Source organism: Lynx rufus, unplaced genomic scaffold (assembly GCF_022079265.1).
Source record: "Lynx rufus isolate CCGP_SWC_20201006 ecotype Redwood Valley unplaced genomic scaffold, mLynRuf1.p SCAF_6, whole genome shotgun sequence".
Lineage (NCBI taxonomy): Eukaryota > Metazoa > Chordata > Mammalia > Carnivora > Felidae > Lynx > Lynx rufus.
The window spans coordinates 115,216,696-115,232,433 of record NW_025814878.1 but is presented as its reverse complement, the minus strand read 5'-3'; the positions used below and the strand labels follow the sequence as shown (position 1 = coordinate 115,232,433).

Below are 15,738 nucleotides of genomic sequence, written 5' to 3'. Positions count from 1 at the left end.
AGGTGGGCAGGGGACACTCATGGGGAAGCAGGGACACCCTGCTTGGGCCAGGAGAGAAATGGGGGTGGCCAGGAACTAGGTACTGGCCACGGATATGGATTTGAGAAAAGTCTTGAACATTTCTGGTGCATGGGAGGTAGACTGGGTGGGAACATGGACTGTGTAGTGGAATGACCCTCCAGTTTCTGGCAGATGTAACTGAGTGAACCAAGGTGTCCTGCTGAGATGGGAACATACAGGTAGGGAGGGGCTGGAGGAAGCTCCAGTGCTCCAGGGTTTTCCTTCAGAGACCATAACATCCATCTTTCCTAGAGCACACTGCAGCCTGGCAGGGAGGGGACTGAATGGTGTATCCAGGCCATGCATACTTGTAAAATACTAACAAGCCACAGGGTGCTGTCCATTCAGCCTGGGCAGGGCCAGAGTCCTGGAACTGGTCCTGGAAGCTCCTGATGCCCACTAGTAACCTCTCTGTTGCCACACCTATGTGGTCTCCGGGTGAAGAAAAGCAAAGCAGCTACACCAGGGGCTTTGCAAAGACTCTTGCCTGATGGTGTTCACCAACTGTCATGAGTAGTCTCCGTAGTGAACAGCCATGCATAGGGCTAGGTATTAGTCTTGGCTGTGCCATACACACTCTCTGCTTATGGTTTAGAAGTTAGCCAACCTGGAGAGTAGCAGTTGTTCATCAAACTATTGCTGAGTCTGTACCTCTGTGTGACTCCCTGCAGGGTGGGTCAGTGGACCTGGACCTGCCCTGTTTCTGTGGCTCTGATCACATTGCTTCCTTACTGATAACTGGGGTGCACCATCCAGAGGGCAGGGCAGAGTCTGCTGGGATTGTTTTTTGTAAGCTTTCACTTTGAAATGGTGCAGGAGTCAGAGAAGGGTGGATTCTCCTGTTTGGGAGTGCTTAGTGGGGGCCCAGGACCCTGTTTTGGCTCAGACCCCTGTAACCTGTTCAGGTTCTGCTTCCCACTCATCTGGGAACCACCTGCCTCTCAGGCAAGAAGACCCCATGACACCCAACGTTGGATTTGGAAGCAGGGTTTGGGGCTCAGAGCAGCTAACTGCAAGTGCAATCTCTGAGAGCAGATTTGGGGTCTGCTGAGATCTCACACTACTGAGTTAGAGACATTCCAGAAGTCTCAGCTTTCTAAGCAGGTAAGTTGGGTCTGAAGATGCTTTTGGCCAATAAAAGGAAAGGTGGGAGCAGCTGGCTTTGAGGAAGTGGCTGAGATTGTGGTGAGTGTGTTGGTGCTGGGTAATAATGAGGATCTGAGAAGACCCAGGACAAATACAGTGATGCCTACACTTCATTCGCTTATTGACATTTGTGTAGCACTACATCCTTGTATCTTGGGGTGATATCCCGTTACTATCCGCATTTGACATTGAGGAAGCTGGGGCAGAAAAGGTCAAGAAACTAGCCTAAGGTGGTTGCCTAGAGAGTGGCTGAATCTGGAGAAGTCAGTAGTCACCCCCAGCATCTGTTCTTCTCAGTACTATTTGCTGCCGGACCCCCACTCCACCCAGCAGTAGGTGGTTTGAAGCCCTTTTTTGTCTGACCAGGACAAATTTTATCGTTTCTGTGCTCTGTCTCTCCTGGGATCATCTTATTTTTTTTTTTTTAAGTAGACTTCACAAGCTGTGCCAACGTGGGGCTTGAACTCATGACTTGAGATCAAGACCTGAGTTGGAATTAAGAGTCAGATATTTAACCGACTAAGCTACCCGGGAAGCCCCCTCCTGGATTCCTTTCCCTTGGGGCAGAAAGTCCTCAGAGATATAGAGGATGAGGGTCAACTTTTCATGGGGAATTCATGGAGCCCTCTGTTGGGATAAGGCCAGTTGCTTTGTCCTGAGCAGCCTTTGTCCTGGGGCCCCCAGCCCCATCAGCATAATGACTAGTAGCAAAAACTCTTCTTGTTCTGGGGATTATTATCAGCCTTGAGCCCTTCTGTCTGTTTGAGGCCCAGAGCTGTGGACTGGCCCTCCTCATCTCTGTAGGTGTTCTCCGGCCTCCTGCGGTGTGTCTCCCCAGCCCTGAGGAAATGGAGGATTGCCGCAGAGGCTCTTTGCTCTCCTGTCTCACCTCCCTGCTTCTCTTCTTCCAGTTGCCTGCTGGGGGGTCTGCAGGTAAGTGTGTCCCCATCCCCCTTCCTGCATCTCCCTTGGGTGGGCGAGAGCCTCTGGGAGCCCTGCTGTGTCTCCATCAGGACAGATGGTTATTGGTGGAGGCCCTGGCTGTAGGAAAGGTCTGGTGGTCCCCCAACCACTAGGTATAATTAAATATTTAAGAAGAGTCCCAGAACCAAATGCAACATGGTGCAGCCACTCTAGAAGACAGTATGGAGGTCCCTCAAAACATTAACAATAAAACCACCCTACAACTCAGCAATTGCACTACTAAGTATTTATCCAAAGGAAACCAATGTACTGATTAAAAGGGGCACACACACCCCAATGTTTATAACAGCACTATCAACAATAGCCAAAGTATTGGAAACAGCCCAAATGTCCATTGACTGATTAATAGATAAATAAGAAACAGTATAGATGTACAATGGAATACTACTCGGTGAGCAAAAAGAATGAAATCTTGCCATTTGCAACAATGTGGATGGAACTTGAGGGTGTTATGCTAAGCGAGATGAGTCTGAGAGAGACAAATACCATATGATTTCACTCATCTGTAGAATTTAAGAAACAAAACAGCAGAGGGAAAGGAAAAGTAAGATAAAAACAGAGAGGGAGGCAAACCATTAGAGACTCAAATACAGAGAACAAACTGAGGACTGCTAGAGGAGAGGTGGGTAGGGGATGGGCTAAATGTGTGATGGGCATTAAGGAGGGCACTTGTCGGGATGAGCACTGGGTGTCATATGCAAGTGATGAATCACTGGGTCCTACTCTTGAAACCAATCCTACACTGTATGTTAACTAATTTGAATGTAAATAAAATAAATTAAAAAAAAAAAGGAAGAGTCCCAGGCCATAAAATGAGGGAAGGGGACCAAGACAGTTGTCCAATGAGGAGTTTATGTCTTACAAAGTAAAAAAAAATGTGAATTTCGCTATGAAAAGTGTGAAAATAAATTTCTTTTATTTTTTGTTTGCTGGCTCTATTGGTATCTAAGTAGTTATTCGGTTATTAATTCATTACATTCCATAAATATTTACAGGGTATGAAGTTTGTGTAAGGTGTTGCTCTATGTACAAACCAGAGGCCCTGTCTCCACAGAGCTTACATTCTGGCAGGAGACAGCGAGTACTAACTACCTCAACTCCATGGAATCTATGTCTGTTAGAGGAGTGGACAGTATGGGAGAAGGAAGTAGAGCAGGGTGGGCAGTCAGCGGTGCAGGAGGGTGTGTGGGCGGGCAGCAGTGCTCCATACGGTGGTCGGTGTAGGCAGTGAGATGGGAATGAGGATGTGGAGTACCATCCTGTCCGGATCCCCAAGGAAAGAGGGTTTCCAGAGTGGGGAGCAGCCGGAGCAAAGCAGGCAGTGTGCCTGGGTGTTGAAGGAGCAGAGGAGGCACGTGTTGGGTGGAAGAGAGTGAGCAAGAAAGAGAAACAAGAGTTGGATGTCAGAGAGCACTGAGGGATCATCCTTATTGGGCTTGCAGGTCACTTCGGGAACCAGAGAGGCATTGGAGGGCTTGGATAGAGAGGGGACATGGTTTTACTTGCAGGTTAAAAGGGTCACACAAATGGGGCCGGGAAGAGGATAGTCCCAGGGAGACTAGTCACTGTCATTCCTCAGGTGAGACAGATAGTGACTCAGCCAAAGTCGAGTAGCACAGGAGATGAGAAGTCACTCTTTGGAGATCCAACAGGGTTCTTTCTGCAGAAGTGTCATGTCGTGACGTGTCCACCACGTCTCAGAAGACCAAGGCCTGTGAAAAGTGGTGGTGATTTGGGTGCTTGTGTGATGGAGTGAGGGCAGGTTTTAATGGAAATAACTGTGGGCTCTAGTTTTTAATGCACATGTAATTCAGCAGAGGAGAAACACATGGGCAGACATAATAAACTTCAACCAGTTTTCAGTCCCGTTCTAAGAGGAGCCAAGCTGGAGCTGTGATCTCAGAGTATGGTCCCTGGACATCAGTCTCAGCATCCCTGGGAACCCCTTAGAAATGTGCATCGTTGGATCCACCCCAGATGAACTGAGCCAGAAGCTCTGGGGGTGGAACCCAGCTGTCAGTGTTTTACACGCCTTCCTGGTGATTGTAATGCTTGTGGAAGGTTAGAACCCCTGAGTTAGAGAGTCCTTCAAGGAGGGCTGGAAACCAGGAACACAGGCTGCTGAGGGAGTCTCTTTGATATCATTTCCGGGTTTCAAAGGTGTGGTAAGATGATCTTGTCCCAATTCAGAGTGGTCACAGCTCAGTCTGTCAGGTCAGAGCCTCCCACCTGCTACTCACCCCTGCCTGCCTGGGCCCCCCACCTGACAGTATGTGTTCCATGCCTCCCTACCTGTGTCTCTCCACTTTCTCACTCCTGTGTCTGTGTCCACAGAGGAGTTTGTGGTGATTGGCCCCTCGGACCCCATTGTGGCAGTGCTGGGTGGGAACGTCACGCTGCCCTGTCATGTGTCCCCAGCCATGGATGTGGAAAACATGGAGCTGCGGTGGTTCCGCTCCAAGTTCTCAGAAGCAGTGTTCATCTATGAAAACCAGCAGGAACAGAAAGAAGAGCAGCTGGCTCAGTACACAGGGCGGACCTCGCTGGTGAAGGACTTCCTCAGCCAGGGGGAGGCCACTGTGCGTATCCACAAGGTCCAGGCTTCCGACAACGGGCTGTATACCTGCTTCTTCAGAAAGGGATTTTTCTACGAAGAGGCCAGTTTGGAGCTGAAGGTGGCAGGTGAGTGGTTGATCTATATTTAGTGTCCTGAGTGTTGGAGTTGGGAGCGACCTCAGGGGCCAAGTGAATCAGTCCCCTCATTTTAGAGACGAGGAAAGGAGTGATTTTCACTTATTGCTTAGTTCAATAGGATTCTTATAATTTTTTTTTTATTTTTAATGTTCATTTATTTATTTATTATATAATTTATTGCCTAATTGGTTTCCGTACAACACCCAGTGCTCATCCCAACAGGTGCCCTCCTCAATGCCCATCACTCACTTCATTCTTTTTTTTGTTGTTAGAAAAATCATCAGTTTATTTCTTTTTTCTTAATGTTTATTTATTTTTGAGAGAGACAGAGACAGAATGCGAGTGGGTTGGGGCAGAGAGAGTGGGAGACACAGAATCTGAAGCGGGCTCCAGGCTCTGAGCTGTCAGCAAAGAGCCCGACACGGGGCTCGAACTCACGAGCTGCGAGATCATGACATGAGCTGAAGTCGGACGCTGAACCGACTGAGCCACCCAGGTGCCCCAAAGATCAGTTTATTTTTAAGTTTTCTTTCCTAAAAGAAAGTATTATGACTCGAGTATAAAATCACATTTTTGTTAAATTGATGAAAAGTAAATCAGAAATATTTCTTTTGATTTACAACTCTGTCATCAATGCATGCAAGTTCATGAGTACATTCTTTTAAAATTTTTCCTCTGAGGACTAGCTAATTATCTGTTACTCAACACCCCTTGCCCCCATTTTTGCATTAATTTGTCTGTCCTAACAATATACCAGTATCTTTTTTTCCCACACCTGTACTTTATTTATTTCTTTATTTCTTTAATTTATTTAATTTTTTATTTTTTTAAAATTTACATCCAAATTAGTTAGCATATAGTACAACAATGATTTCAGGAGTAGATTCTTTAGTGCCCCTTACCCATTTAGCCCATCCTCCTCCTTCAACCCTTCCAGTAACCCTCAGTTTGTTCTCCATATTTATGATCTCTTCTGTTTTGTCCCCCTCCCTGTTTTTATATTATTTTTGTTTCCCTTCCTTTATGTTCATCTGTTTTGTCTCTTAAAATCCTCATATGACTGAAGTGATATGATTTTTGTCTTTCTCTGACTGACTAATTTCACTTAGCATAATACCTTCTAGTTCCATCCACGTACTTGCAGATGGCAAGATTTCATTCTTTTTGATTGCCGAGTAATACTCCATGTATATATATACCACCTCTTCTTTATCCATTCATCCATCGATGGACAGCTGGGCTCTTTCCATACTTTGGCTAATGTTGATAGTGCTGCTATAAACATGGGGGTGCATGTGTCCCTTCGAAACAGCACACCTGTATCCCTTGGATAAATGCCTAGGAGTTCAATTGCTGGGTCATAGGGTAGTTCTATTTGTAGTTTTTTTGAGGAACCTTCATAGTATTTTCCAGAGTGGCTGCACCAGCTTGCATTCCCAACCCACTTAATTCTTTATACCCTTTTAAGATATATAGAATCCCTACCAGGTGCCAGGTCCCCTCTGGGCACCTGAATACATCAGTGAACCAAATAGAGATCCCTGTCCTGCAGAGTTTATGTTAAAGACAGTAAATAGACAGACAGATGGGTTATAGAGGATGTTAGCTGGTGGTGAGTAGAGACTTAGCTAAGTGGGTATCTGGGGGTGAGAGTTCCAAGCAGAGGAAACTCATGCGAAACAACCAAGGTTGGAGTGTGGCTGGTGTGTCTGGGCAGACAAGGAAGCCATGTGGTTGGTGAGACAGGTGGATGGGAGGTTGGTGAGAAGTGACAATCCTGGTCCATGGGCAGAGAGAAGGGATTGATCTTGAACCGTGCATGAGGAGTACATGCTTGTGCAGGTACTTGAGTGAATCCAGAAAGTGTTCCAAAGAGCCCTGGTGGTTGATGAAGGGCACAGAGAGCATGGTGATTGTGGTTATGAGCAGTTCAACAGTTAACCAAATAGTCCTGGGGCTGGAGTGGCCCGGGTGGGAGAACTTGGGAAGAAGTGGTGAGGGGTCTTGAGGTTAGGGGCGATGCCAGACCATAGAAGGCTTTGTGTGGTGTATTACAGAGTTGGGAGGAAGAGCTGAAGAAATTTTAAACAGAGCAGTGAAGGGAGGTGTTTTTGGGAGGAGGTTTGCTTTTTTTTTTTTTTCAACGTTTATTTATTTTTTTTGGGACAGAGAGAGACAGAGCATGAACGGGGGAGGGGCAGAGAGAGAGGGAGACACAGAATCGGAAACAGGCTCCAGGCTCTGAGCCATCAGCCCAGAGCCCGACGCGGGGCTCGAACTCACGGACCGTGAGATCGTGACCTGGCTGAAGTCGGACGCTTAACCGCCTGCGCCACCCAGGCGCCCCGGGAGGAGGTTTGCTTTGACAGCTGTGAGAGAGGGTACATAGAAGGTGAGCAAGACTGGAGAAAGACATGTAGTTACAGGGTGGGGAAGATTGTTCCCTGAATTGATGTCAGAGCAGTGGGGTGGGAGAAGAGAAGGGGTTCCAGTGTCAGAGATGTTTGGAAATCAGACCCAACTGAGTGGGTGGATTTGGGGACACAAAGAGTTTGGGGGTTGGAGAGAAGGGACTGGAGACTCCCAAGGTTTTTTTTTTTTTTTTTTTTAAGAGTTGTTTGTTTGCGTGTTTTTGGCAATTTGTTGTTTAGTAGTAGTATTTAGAAGTATTGCTATTTTGTGTTAGTTGTTGATTGCTGTCATAATGCTGTGCAACATAGACAGAAATCTCAGTTGCACATAGTAACAACCATTTATTTACTGTGGAGCATTAGGGGAGTTCAGCTCACCTGAGCTGTGTTTGACAAATCTGAATGGTGCTTACTCATACATCTTAAGTGTAGGGGAAATATAATTAAAGACAAAGTCTCCGAATCCAGAAATCCTCTTCACAAAGGTAGTAGGGAGAGAAAACATTTTTATTATGGCATTAGCATTAACCAGTAAGTGATGTGCATCCCAGAGAATCTACCAAGGGGTTTCAAAGACAGAAGAAATCTCACCTTTTTACATAGCCATGCAGACGCAACTTGTTACATACATGTTCTCTGGATAGACAGTTACTAGCCCTCAAGTAAATGGACTTGACAGTATCATTTGTCATGGGCAGCGCACCCCAAAGTACTTGGTAATTGGGGTGACCATCTATGTTAGCTGATTGGCTTTATCCCAAGGAAAACAAATTCTCCAATCTTAAAAGTTAAAAAAAAGCTTTTTAAATTCCAGTGTAGTTAACATGTAGTTTTATATAGTGGTTCAATATAGTGCAATATAGTGGTTCAACACTTCCTCCTGTTACTCAGTAGAGATTTCAACAGAAACTTGTCAGGCCAGGAGGGAGTGGCATGATACATTCAGAGTAACTGAAAGGAAAAAACCTGCAGCAAGGCTGTCATTCAGAATGGAAGGAAAGATGAAGAGTTTTCCAGACAAATAAAAGTTAAAATAGTTTGTTTTTACAACTTCTCCCATCTTTATGAGAGGAAGTGGTTTTGCACTTGGGCCCTGGTCCCCAATGAGGTTAGGCTCCTACACTCCCCTAGTAACTGGGAGAGAGGGGTGCTGTCCACCTTGGTGTTAACAGTTCAGAAAGAGGGCTCCCAAGGTCTTGAGAAACACATTCCTGGATCACAACCCCGACAAAAGGCCTATGTAGTTTTCGCAAAGGACGTATATACATTTCAAAGAGGGGAGAAAGCCCCCACAATCACAAATTTCCTCAAGTAAATGGCATAAGAAAAAGGATGGGAAGGGACCTTACTTTCAACAGGGACAAGAAGCCTCTGCCTTTTAATATATTTTGTCCTGACAGTCGACCTTGACTAGGTTTACTCACACAGGTGAAGTTCATTGGGCTGTTGGCTGATCTAGGACAGCTTTGGCTGGAAGGACTGCTCTAGCCCAAGCATGTCCTTCCTGTGGCAGAGGGCAAGGCAATGGCACAAATACTTTCCATCTCTGCTGGAGTCACATTCCCTGAACTCTCAGTGGCCCAGGTAAGTCCCATGATGGAACCGGGAAGCAGAGTGTGAAGGCATTAAAACTATGTGGCAGAAGGTGAGCTGGATGTGAAACAGGCTTAAGGATTGGGAATATTTTCATTATCAGCCTATCACAGAGAAGCCAAATATGAATCAGTTCAGGGTTTGAGTTTGAAGCATCTGTGAGGAATCCTGGCAGAGCTAACATGTGGATATTAGCGGGGGGAGCTCAGGAAGTAGGTAGGGCTGTCAGGATGGAAATGATTTACCACAGGGTACTGAGTGTGCTAGCGGATGCCCTGGAGAGTGTGTGAGCTGAGAAGAGCAGAGAAGGATAGAACTTGGGATGAAATTCCTTTGTGTTACTCTGGGTGATGGACTTTCAGCTTCATGGATGGGAGAAGAGCCCTGCCCTCTGCAGGTCCCCATGCTCCTTCCTTCTGTTCCCTGTGGCAGGACCCCTGCTCTAATCCTTGCAGGGACCACTCCCCAGGGAGCCCTGGAATGCAATGCTACACCAGAGTTGTGCAGAGGAAGGCTCTGCTGGCATCCCTGGATTCTGGAAGGCCTCCTTGTGCTCTCCATCTTCTCTCTCACAGGTGTGGGCTCTGTCCCTCAAGTGCACATCACAGGGCCAGAGGAGGACGGGGTCCGAGTGGTGTGCACGGCCTCGGGATGGTTCCCAAAGCCCCAGATACAGTGGAGAGCTGCTAATGGGGAAAAGTTCCTGACATTCTCTGAGACCCATGCCCAAGACACTGAAGGGCTATTCAGCGTGGAGTCTGCTTTGGTGGTGAGGGACAGCTCTTCAGGGAACATGACCTGCTCAGTCCTCAACCCCGTCCTGGACCAGAAGAAGGCGATGGCCATTTTCATCCCAGGTCAGCACTACTTCCCATTCCCAGCAGGGCCAGAGGGAGTGGCCTAGGTCTTCTGTGAGTGTTGGGCTGGGCTGCCCTGGTCTGTGCCGCTGATGGGGTCTCTGGCTGGCCGCAGAGCCCTTCTTCCCCCAGGCCTCTCCCTGGAAGCCAGCTTTCATAGTGAGCCTCGTGGTGCTGATGCTCTCACTCCTTGGGGCTGCCTATTACATCAAGACAGAACATACTGTAAAGAGGCAGGAGATGCAGGAATGGGAGAGACTGCACAGGGACAAGGAGAAGGCCCGGCGGACAAAGGAGGAGGCGTTGAAGGCCAGAGGTAAGGCAGCTCAGGAGCCAAGGCAGGCAAGTGTGGAAGCTGGTGCAGAGGAGAGCTGACAGCAAGGGGCTTGGCTGGAAACAGGTGGCTGAGCATGTCCAGAGAGGACAGCTGGAGCTGTGGAGGTGGGTCTGGAGTTAGATCTTCTAGGATACAGAGAAGTCCTTTTATGGGTTCTCTAGGTGCAGTCTTTCCTTTCTTAAGGATGGGAGTTCAGACTTATTTTTCACTCTCTTTCAGATGAACTCCAAGAAGATCTCGGTAAATTCTGTTCTTTCCCCAGAAGTTTCTGAGTTCCCTGTGTAGGAGACACTCTGGTTATTAGCTCACCAGTTTCCTGTGTTGTCTTTCAGGCAGGAGGAAATCCATTTACCTGGGTGGTGAGTGACTCTCCAGTTGTCTTTGGGTCTCCTGTCCTACCTAAGCTAAGGTGTCCCTTCTCCTTGTTTCAGGCACAGACGTATGGACCCTTCCCTGGGGCAGAAGTGGAAGCTGGGGGGGGGGCAGGACCCTGCTCCATGGACTTTCCCTATCTGGGGTGCTGTTTCCCAGCCAGTGCTTGGGAACCTGGGGTGATGGTGGTCCCTGGAGTCTGTCACGCATCTTGGGTTTATTCCAGTGCTCATCTTCCCACCATCTTGCTAACTTTTTAGCCTTCAGTGCAACTAGTTCTCATTCAAACTGGATGCTGTGAGATTTTGGTAAAGAAGCTATGTAAATAAATGGGGTCATTAGGTTAAGGAGTGTGTCCCCTCCATATAACACCATCCAGGGAGAGTCTTTTCTCTCCAGTTCCTGGAGGTGCTGGTCACAAAGTGATGGGTAGAGGACTGGGCAGACCATGGGTGGGAATGTGGTGGGGTTAGCTGTCAATGCTCCAGAACAGTGATGTGTTTTCTGAGAAAGTTTGGCCCTTTTTACCCCAGATCCCACCTAACGTCCCTGTCCTTAATTCATGTCCCCTTTTGTGTTCTTTCCCAAATATCTCTTTGCTGGAAAACATTGGATGTAATAATGATTTCTGTTTATAATTATGGAATAATTTGTATTTTATTCCCTAAAATATTTTCATAGAAGGAAAACTGAATGGAGATAGAATAAGAATATTTGAGGGATTTAAGGCACAGGATACTAAATGGCTTGCAAAAGGTCACACAGCTGCAGCAGGCTGGGGTGGAACTCAGCCTGCAATTCAGGCTTTCTGACCTGTGATCCAGGGAATTTCCCCCAATACCCTGTTGTCTGCACATCACAGGAGGATATCTCCTCTCCAGCCTCCCTACTCTGTTGGGAGTGTCACCTGTAGTACAGAGAGGAGGCAAGGCCAGTAGATCAATGCTAAGCATACTTGTTCTGGCTCATATTTCACTAGAGTGTGTCCCTTTTCAGGCTGGAGGAAGGCGCAGTTGTATGCAGGTGAGTAACTCAGTTTTCTGTGCCCTTATCCCTTCAGCCTCAACTCTTCCCCCTTCTCTGTCAGTGGACCTCATACCAGGACAGGGTGGGTGTCCCTGTTCTCCTTGTCATGTTTGTCGTTTCCTTGTGAAGACTTCAGGGACTCTTCTGGGAAACACAGATCTCCCTCTATTCTGACCAGTCCTCTACTGTAGGTCACTATTAGGCTTAGCAACTTCATCTGAACACACCTTGTTCAACTGATGCTTTTGCTGGTGCAGTGACAAAAGAGTGCTCATTTAGAAGGACAGTTGGAACACAGTAATAGCTTTGTAGACCAGAAATTGCTGTCTCTAGAAGATTTCAGATATCATTCTTGCTTGCTTATGATTCAGGTATTCCTAAGGGGATCCTTGGTTCTGAATCCATTTTACCCTGAAATTCCTACATCTTGCAGATCTACTTTTGATTTTCCTGTTTTTGTCTTGGTCCCCTGGAATGGTGGTCATCATTTGTTTCCTCATGCTCCTTGTCCAAGTTGGGTTTCTTCCTCTAAACTTCCCTGCTTGCTGTGAAAGTAATTGCTTTAAATTGCCTGTTCTGAATCTGAGATCCAGAGCTTCCAGGATATTTATGGACTCCTGGTGGTGGGTCTGAGAGCTACCTGCAATTATATACAAAATCTTATTTGTATGTTTGTGTAACAGAGGAAGAACTTAAAAAAAAATTTTTTTTAAAGAACTGTAACTTATAATTGTTCACAACCATTATCTCCCTTTTAGGAGAATTGCATGTTTACCTGATGGGCTTGTTCCTGGTTTGATTTATCAGGGCAATGTGTGAATATATGATAGGAGAAAGTTAGAGGAGTGAAAATTGTTTACCAGAGAAAAGTTGGGAACAAATCAGGGAAAGAAAAGCAGTGAGGAAGAGAGGAGATGAGAAGGGAGTAGAAATCCTGTGATTTTTCTTGGAGAGTTTTTGGGTAGCTCAGAGTGGTGGAAGAGAGACCACAAATCATAGTCACGGTAGTTTGAGTGTAAAGTACACAGAGGGTGTGCAAAGTTTTTGGGTGCACAAGAAGTAATAAAGAGAGATTTCTGAAAAGACTTACAGTATTTTGAGCAGTTTTGAAGTACTTTTCTGACTGAGTTTGCTTCTGATCTGAGACCATCTCAACCTTCCAGTAGCAGTTGGGGCAGAAGTGTGGTGCGGGGGATCCTAAAGCAGTGAAAGTTATCCAGAACACCACTTAGCACCGGTGTGAGTTAAGAATCTGGGTCCTTTGAACCTGTGTGGGGTGTGTATGTGTGTGTGTGCACGCGCGGGTGTTTGTCCCAGCTGTTTTGTTCATGATCATGGACATGGACTATGAGAGCAGAGAAGGGGGAGCCAGGGATGCAGGAGACCTGGGGCTAGATGTGTGAGGAAACCCCCTTAGAGAGTCTCACTGATTCCTGGGATTTATTTATTAAAAATAAGGATCAAATAGTCTTCTTTTAGCATTCCTCCTTCTCTGATGGATTGCAGTGCATGTGTTTTAATGTATACCTTGTATACCTTTTTATTTTGTAAGGACAGATACCATTACAGTAGAATCAATATTTGCATATTGATCAGCTCATAGCGTGAGGTGAAGTAATATCTGATCTCATCGTATTTAAAAATTGAAAAATAATTTTTCAGTGTCATGAATAAGGGGGCCTAGGACATGACCATATTTGGGTACCTACTACGTGGGGTTTCTCCTGGTGATTTTGATCTTTCTGAGCAGTTAAGGGGGGAAGCAGATGACTAGACCTGATATTTTTGATTTCCCCTTACATATAGGGATATTTTCCTCCCAATAACCCACGAAAAGGGGAAACAAGTTCATAGTGTCTGTCCTTTCACTGGGTGTATGTCTTTCCTGCTTGAACTTCTGTCTCTCCCTTCCTTGAAACCTCTCCATTGCCTTCTGACTAGGGACAATTTCTCTGATGCTGTGTCCTGAATTCTCCTCGCCCAGGGCTTGTAGTTGTCTTCCAAGTTCAGCTCTGCCAGGTTGTATGGACTCTACCATGGCTTAGATTCAACCTCCAACTTCAGTTTAATCAATTCTTTAGAAATAAACGGAGGCCTCAGAATTTTTTATCTCCCCAATTCTTCTCAAGAAAACCTAGCTTTCAGGATAGATGTGTGGCTAGGGATTCTTGAGAAAGCATAATATGATGGTGAAATCTGGGTCTAGAGCTTTCTTTTCAGGTTGTTATCCAGCCTCTCAGTGGTATTAAGTTTTATAGCTTGGCTTTCATGGGAAGGCTGTAGCATGATGGCTGTGTGTGTGTGTGTGTGTGTGTGTGTGTGTGTGTGTGTAAAAGAAATAAATGCTTCAGTTGAATGTTTCCAAACGATTTTTCCAAAAGATATCAACACTGCTATGTACAGTCTCCTCAAATCTCTGATTTGTTGTTACATTTGTGAAAAATGGTTCTCTTGTAGATTGGCGGAAGGAGAAGTTCCAGGCCTGTGAGTTACTTCTCATTCTTTCTGGGTACTCCTACTGCTGCCCCATGACCTCTGATGTCTCCTTTAGCTTGCTGTGGTCATACAAATGCTGGCACCATCAATGGTTGTGCAGTGGGACGGGGCAGTGAAAGTCACATAGCTGAGCTTAGTGGATGTGGCTGATACTGGATTCCAAATAGATATCCTTAAGTCCTTGAGTCCAGACTAGTCCTCAAGTTCCCTGTGACCCATCTAACCCTCAGATCAGTCTTATGCTTACTTCTCCTGCTTGGAGAGCTGTGTACTTGAGTCACAAGACTCTCATCTCAGGAGGCTTAGCCCTTCCCATATGCAACTAGATGTCTGAGGGTGGTCGTGGTGGTTGCGTGCCCTTGTTATGGGGCAAGGGAAGGTCTTGCATGATTGGCAACTCTCTCTGCAGTGTCTGTCACTCTGGATCCAGCGTCTGCACATCCCCACCTTGCTGTCTCTGGTGGACAGACTAGTGTGACCTTGGAGGACACAACTGAGGACCCAGGAGCATCGTGTAGCATCTTGGGCCAGGAGGCCATCACATCAGGGCGCTGCTACTGGGAGGTGGAGATCAGGAATGGAAACAGAAGCGAGTGGGGTCTGGGGGTCTGTAGGGGAGATGTGGTGAGGAAAGGCTGGTATAGAGAGTGGCCAGAAGTGGGGTTCTGGGTTCTGGGGTGGTACGGAGGTAAATTATATGCCCTTATCCTACCTAAGAGTCAGGAAATCTGTGATGAAGTTCCCCACAGGGTGGGTGTTTTCTTAAACCTCAAAGAAGGGGATGTCTCCTTCTATAACATGACTGATGGATCTCACCTTTTCTCCTTCCCTCTAACTTCCTCCACTGGGACTCTGTTTCCATACTTCATGATTCAGTCAGGAGATGTGTCCCTGACCATCTGCTCTGTGGTGGGTGTGCCTACAGAGACCCCTGTGCCCCTTAACAATCCTCCTTCTTCTTTGGAGGAACCTGTAAGCCTCTCAGGGGATGGGTTCAGCTCAGGCTCTGCTGTTGATAGTGCTCTCCCAGGGGCCAGCTCTCCATTACTCCCTTATGGCCCTGAGGCTATGTGACCATAGGACCCCAACACTGTCCCAGACTCCTTATGGTGGCTCTTTCTGGAGCTTCACATTCCTTGAGACAAAAACCTCTGAGGTCAGTCCTGGATGACCTGGTGTCTTGCACTCTTGCTCTGGATGCAGTCTCCTGGGGTATGGCTATGAGAACAGTCAGTTCATGCCTTATGCTCAGGCAACAGAAAATAGTAGTTGACTGAGCTGGTTTAGGGTAGGCTGCATTTAACTATTGGAAGTAGTGCTTCTTTTGGCAATGAAAATTATTTCATACAGTCCTTATTCTTCTTGGATATGAAGGAGATGAGGGCTGAATGACTCTGCAGAATTAAATGGTGTATATTTTATCCAACTTGAGTTGTGCAGATGAACCCAGAGGCTATGAGTAGGTCACCAGTTCTATTTTGGGAAATGTGCACTCTGACCAGAGACATTGGCCATCCAAAAATTTCTGGAGAAATGAGTGGCTGATTGATGTTCAAGAGGAAGGCAGTCTAATATTCTACTGTATATACCTCCTATTCTGGGATGGTGGAAGCACACTTATCTTACCAACCTTAGGAAATATCTGTTATTTGTGAAATACCAGTGCTGTGTTAATTCAGGAATTAAGAAGAAGGATCTGGTTCTTCTTGTGTGTCAACTCCAGTTGGAAAGAAGAGAACTTCTACCAGAATAAAGATACAAA

At 46.4% G+C, this 15,738-nt stretch overlaps 1 protein-coding gene across 1 annotated transcript; it reads left to right on the top strand.

Annotated features, from left to right (window-relative positions):
- The first annotated feature begins 2,054 nt into the window (after positions 1-2,054).
- On the top strand, positions 2,055-15,050 carry LOC124527992 (butyrophilin-like protein 1). Its single transcript, XM_047101290.1, has 9 exons — positions 2,055-2,139; positions 4,525-4,872; positions 9,464-9,745; positions 9,861-10,061; positions 10,302-10,322; positions 10,415-10,441; positions 11,451-11,477; positions 13,938-13,964; positions 14,386-15,050. The coding sequence occupies exons 1-9, from the start codon at positions 2,055-2,057 to the stop codon at positions 15,048-15,050; spliced, it is 1,683 nt and encodes a 560-aa protein (XP_046957246.1).
- The last annotated feature ends 688 nt before the right edge of the window (positions 15,051-15,738 follow it).

What these genes read in the sequence shown, in the direction of transcription:
- LOC124527992 (XM_047101290.1), top strand. Translation starts at nt 2,055, where the DNA reads ATGGAGGATTGCCGCAGAGGCTCTTTGCTCTCCTGTCTCACCTCCCTG. An exon ending in GGAGGCGTTGAAGGCCAGAG is followed by an intron (nt 10,062 to 10,301) that starts GTAAGGCAGCTC and finishes ACTCTCTTTCAG; the next exon opens with ATGAACTCCAAGAAGATCTC. An exon ending in GAAATCCATTTACCTGGGTG is followed by an intron (nt 10,442 to 11,450) that starts GTGAGTGACTCT and finishes GTCCCTTTTCAG; the next exon opens with GCTGGAGGAAGGCGCAGTTG.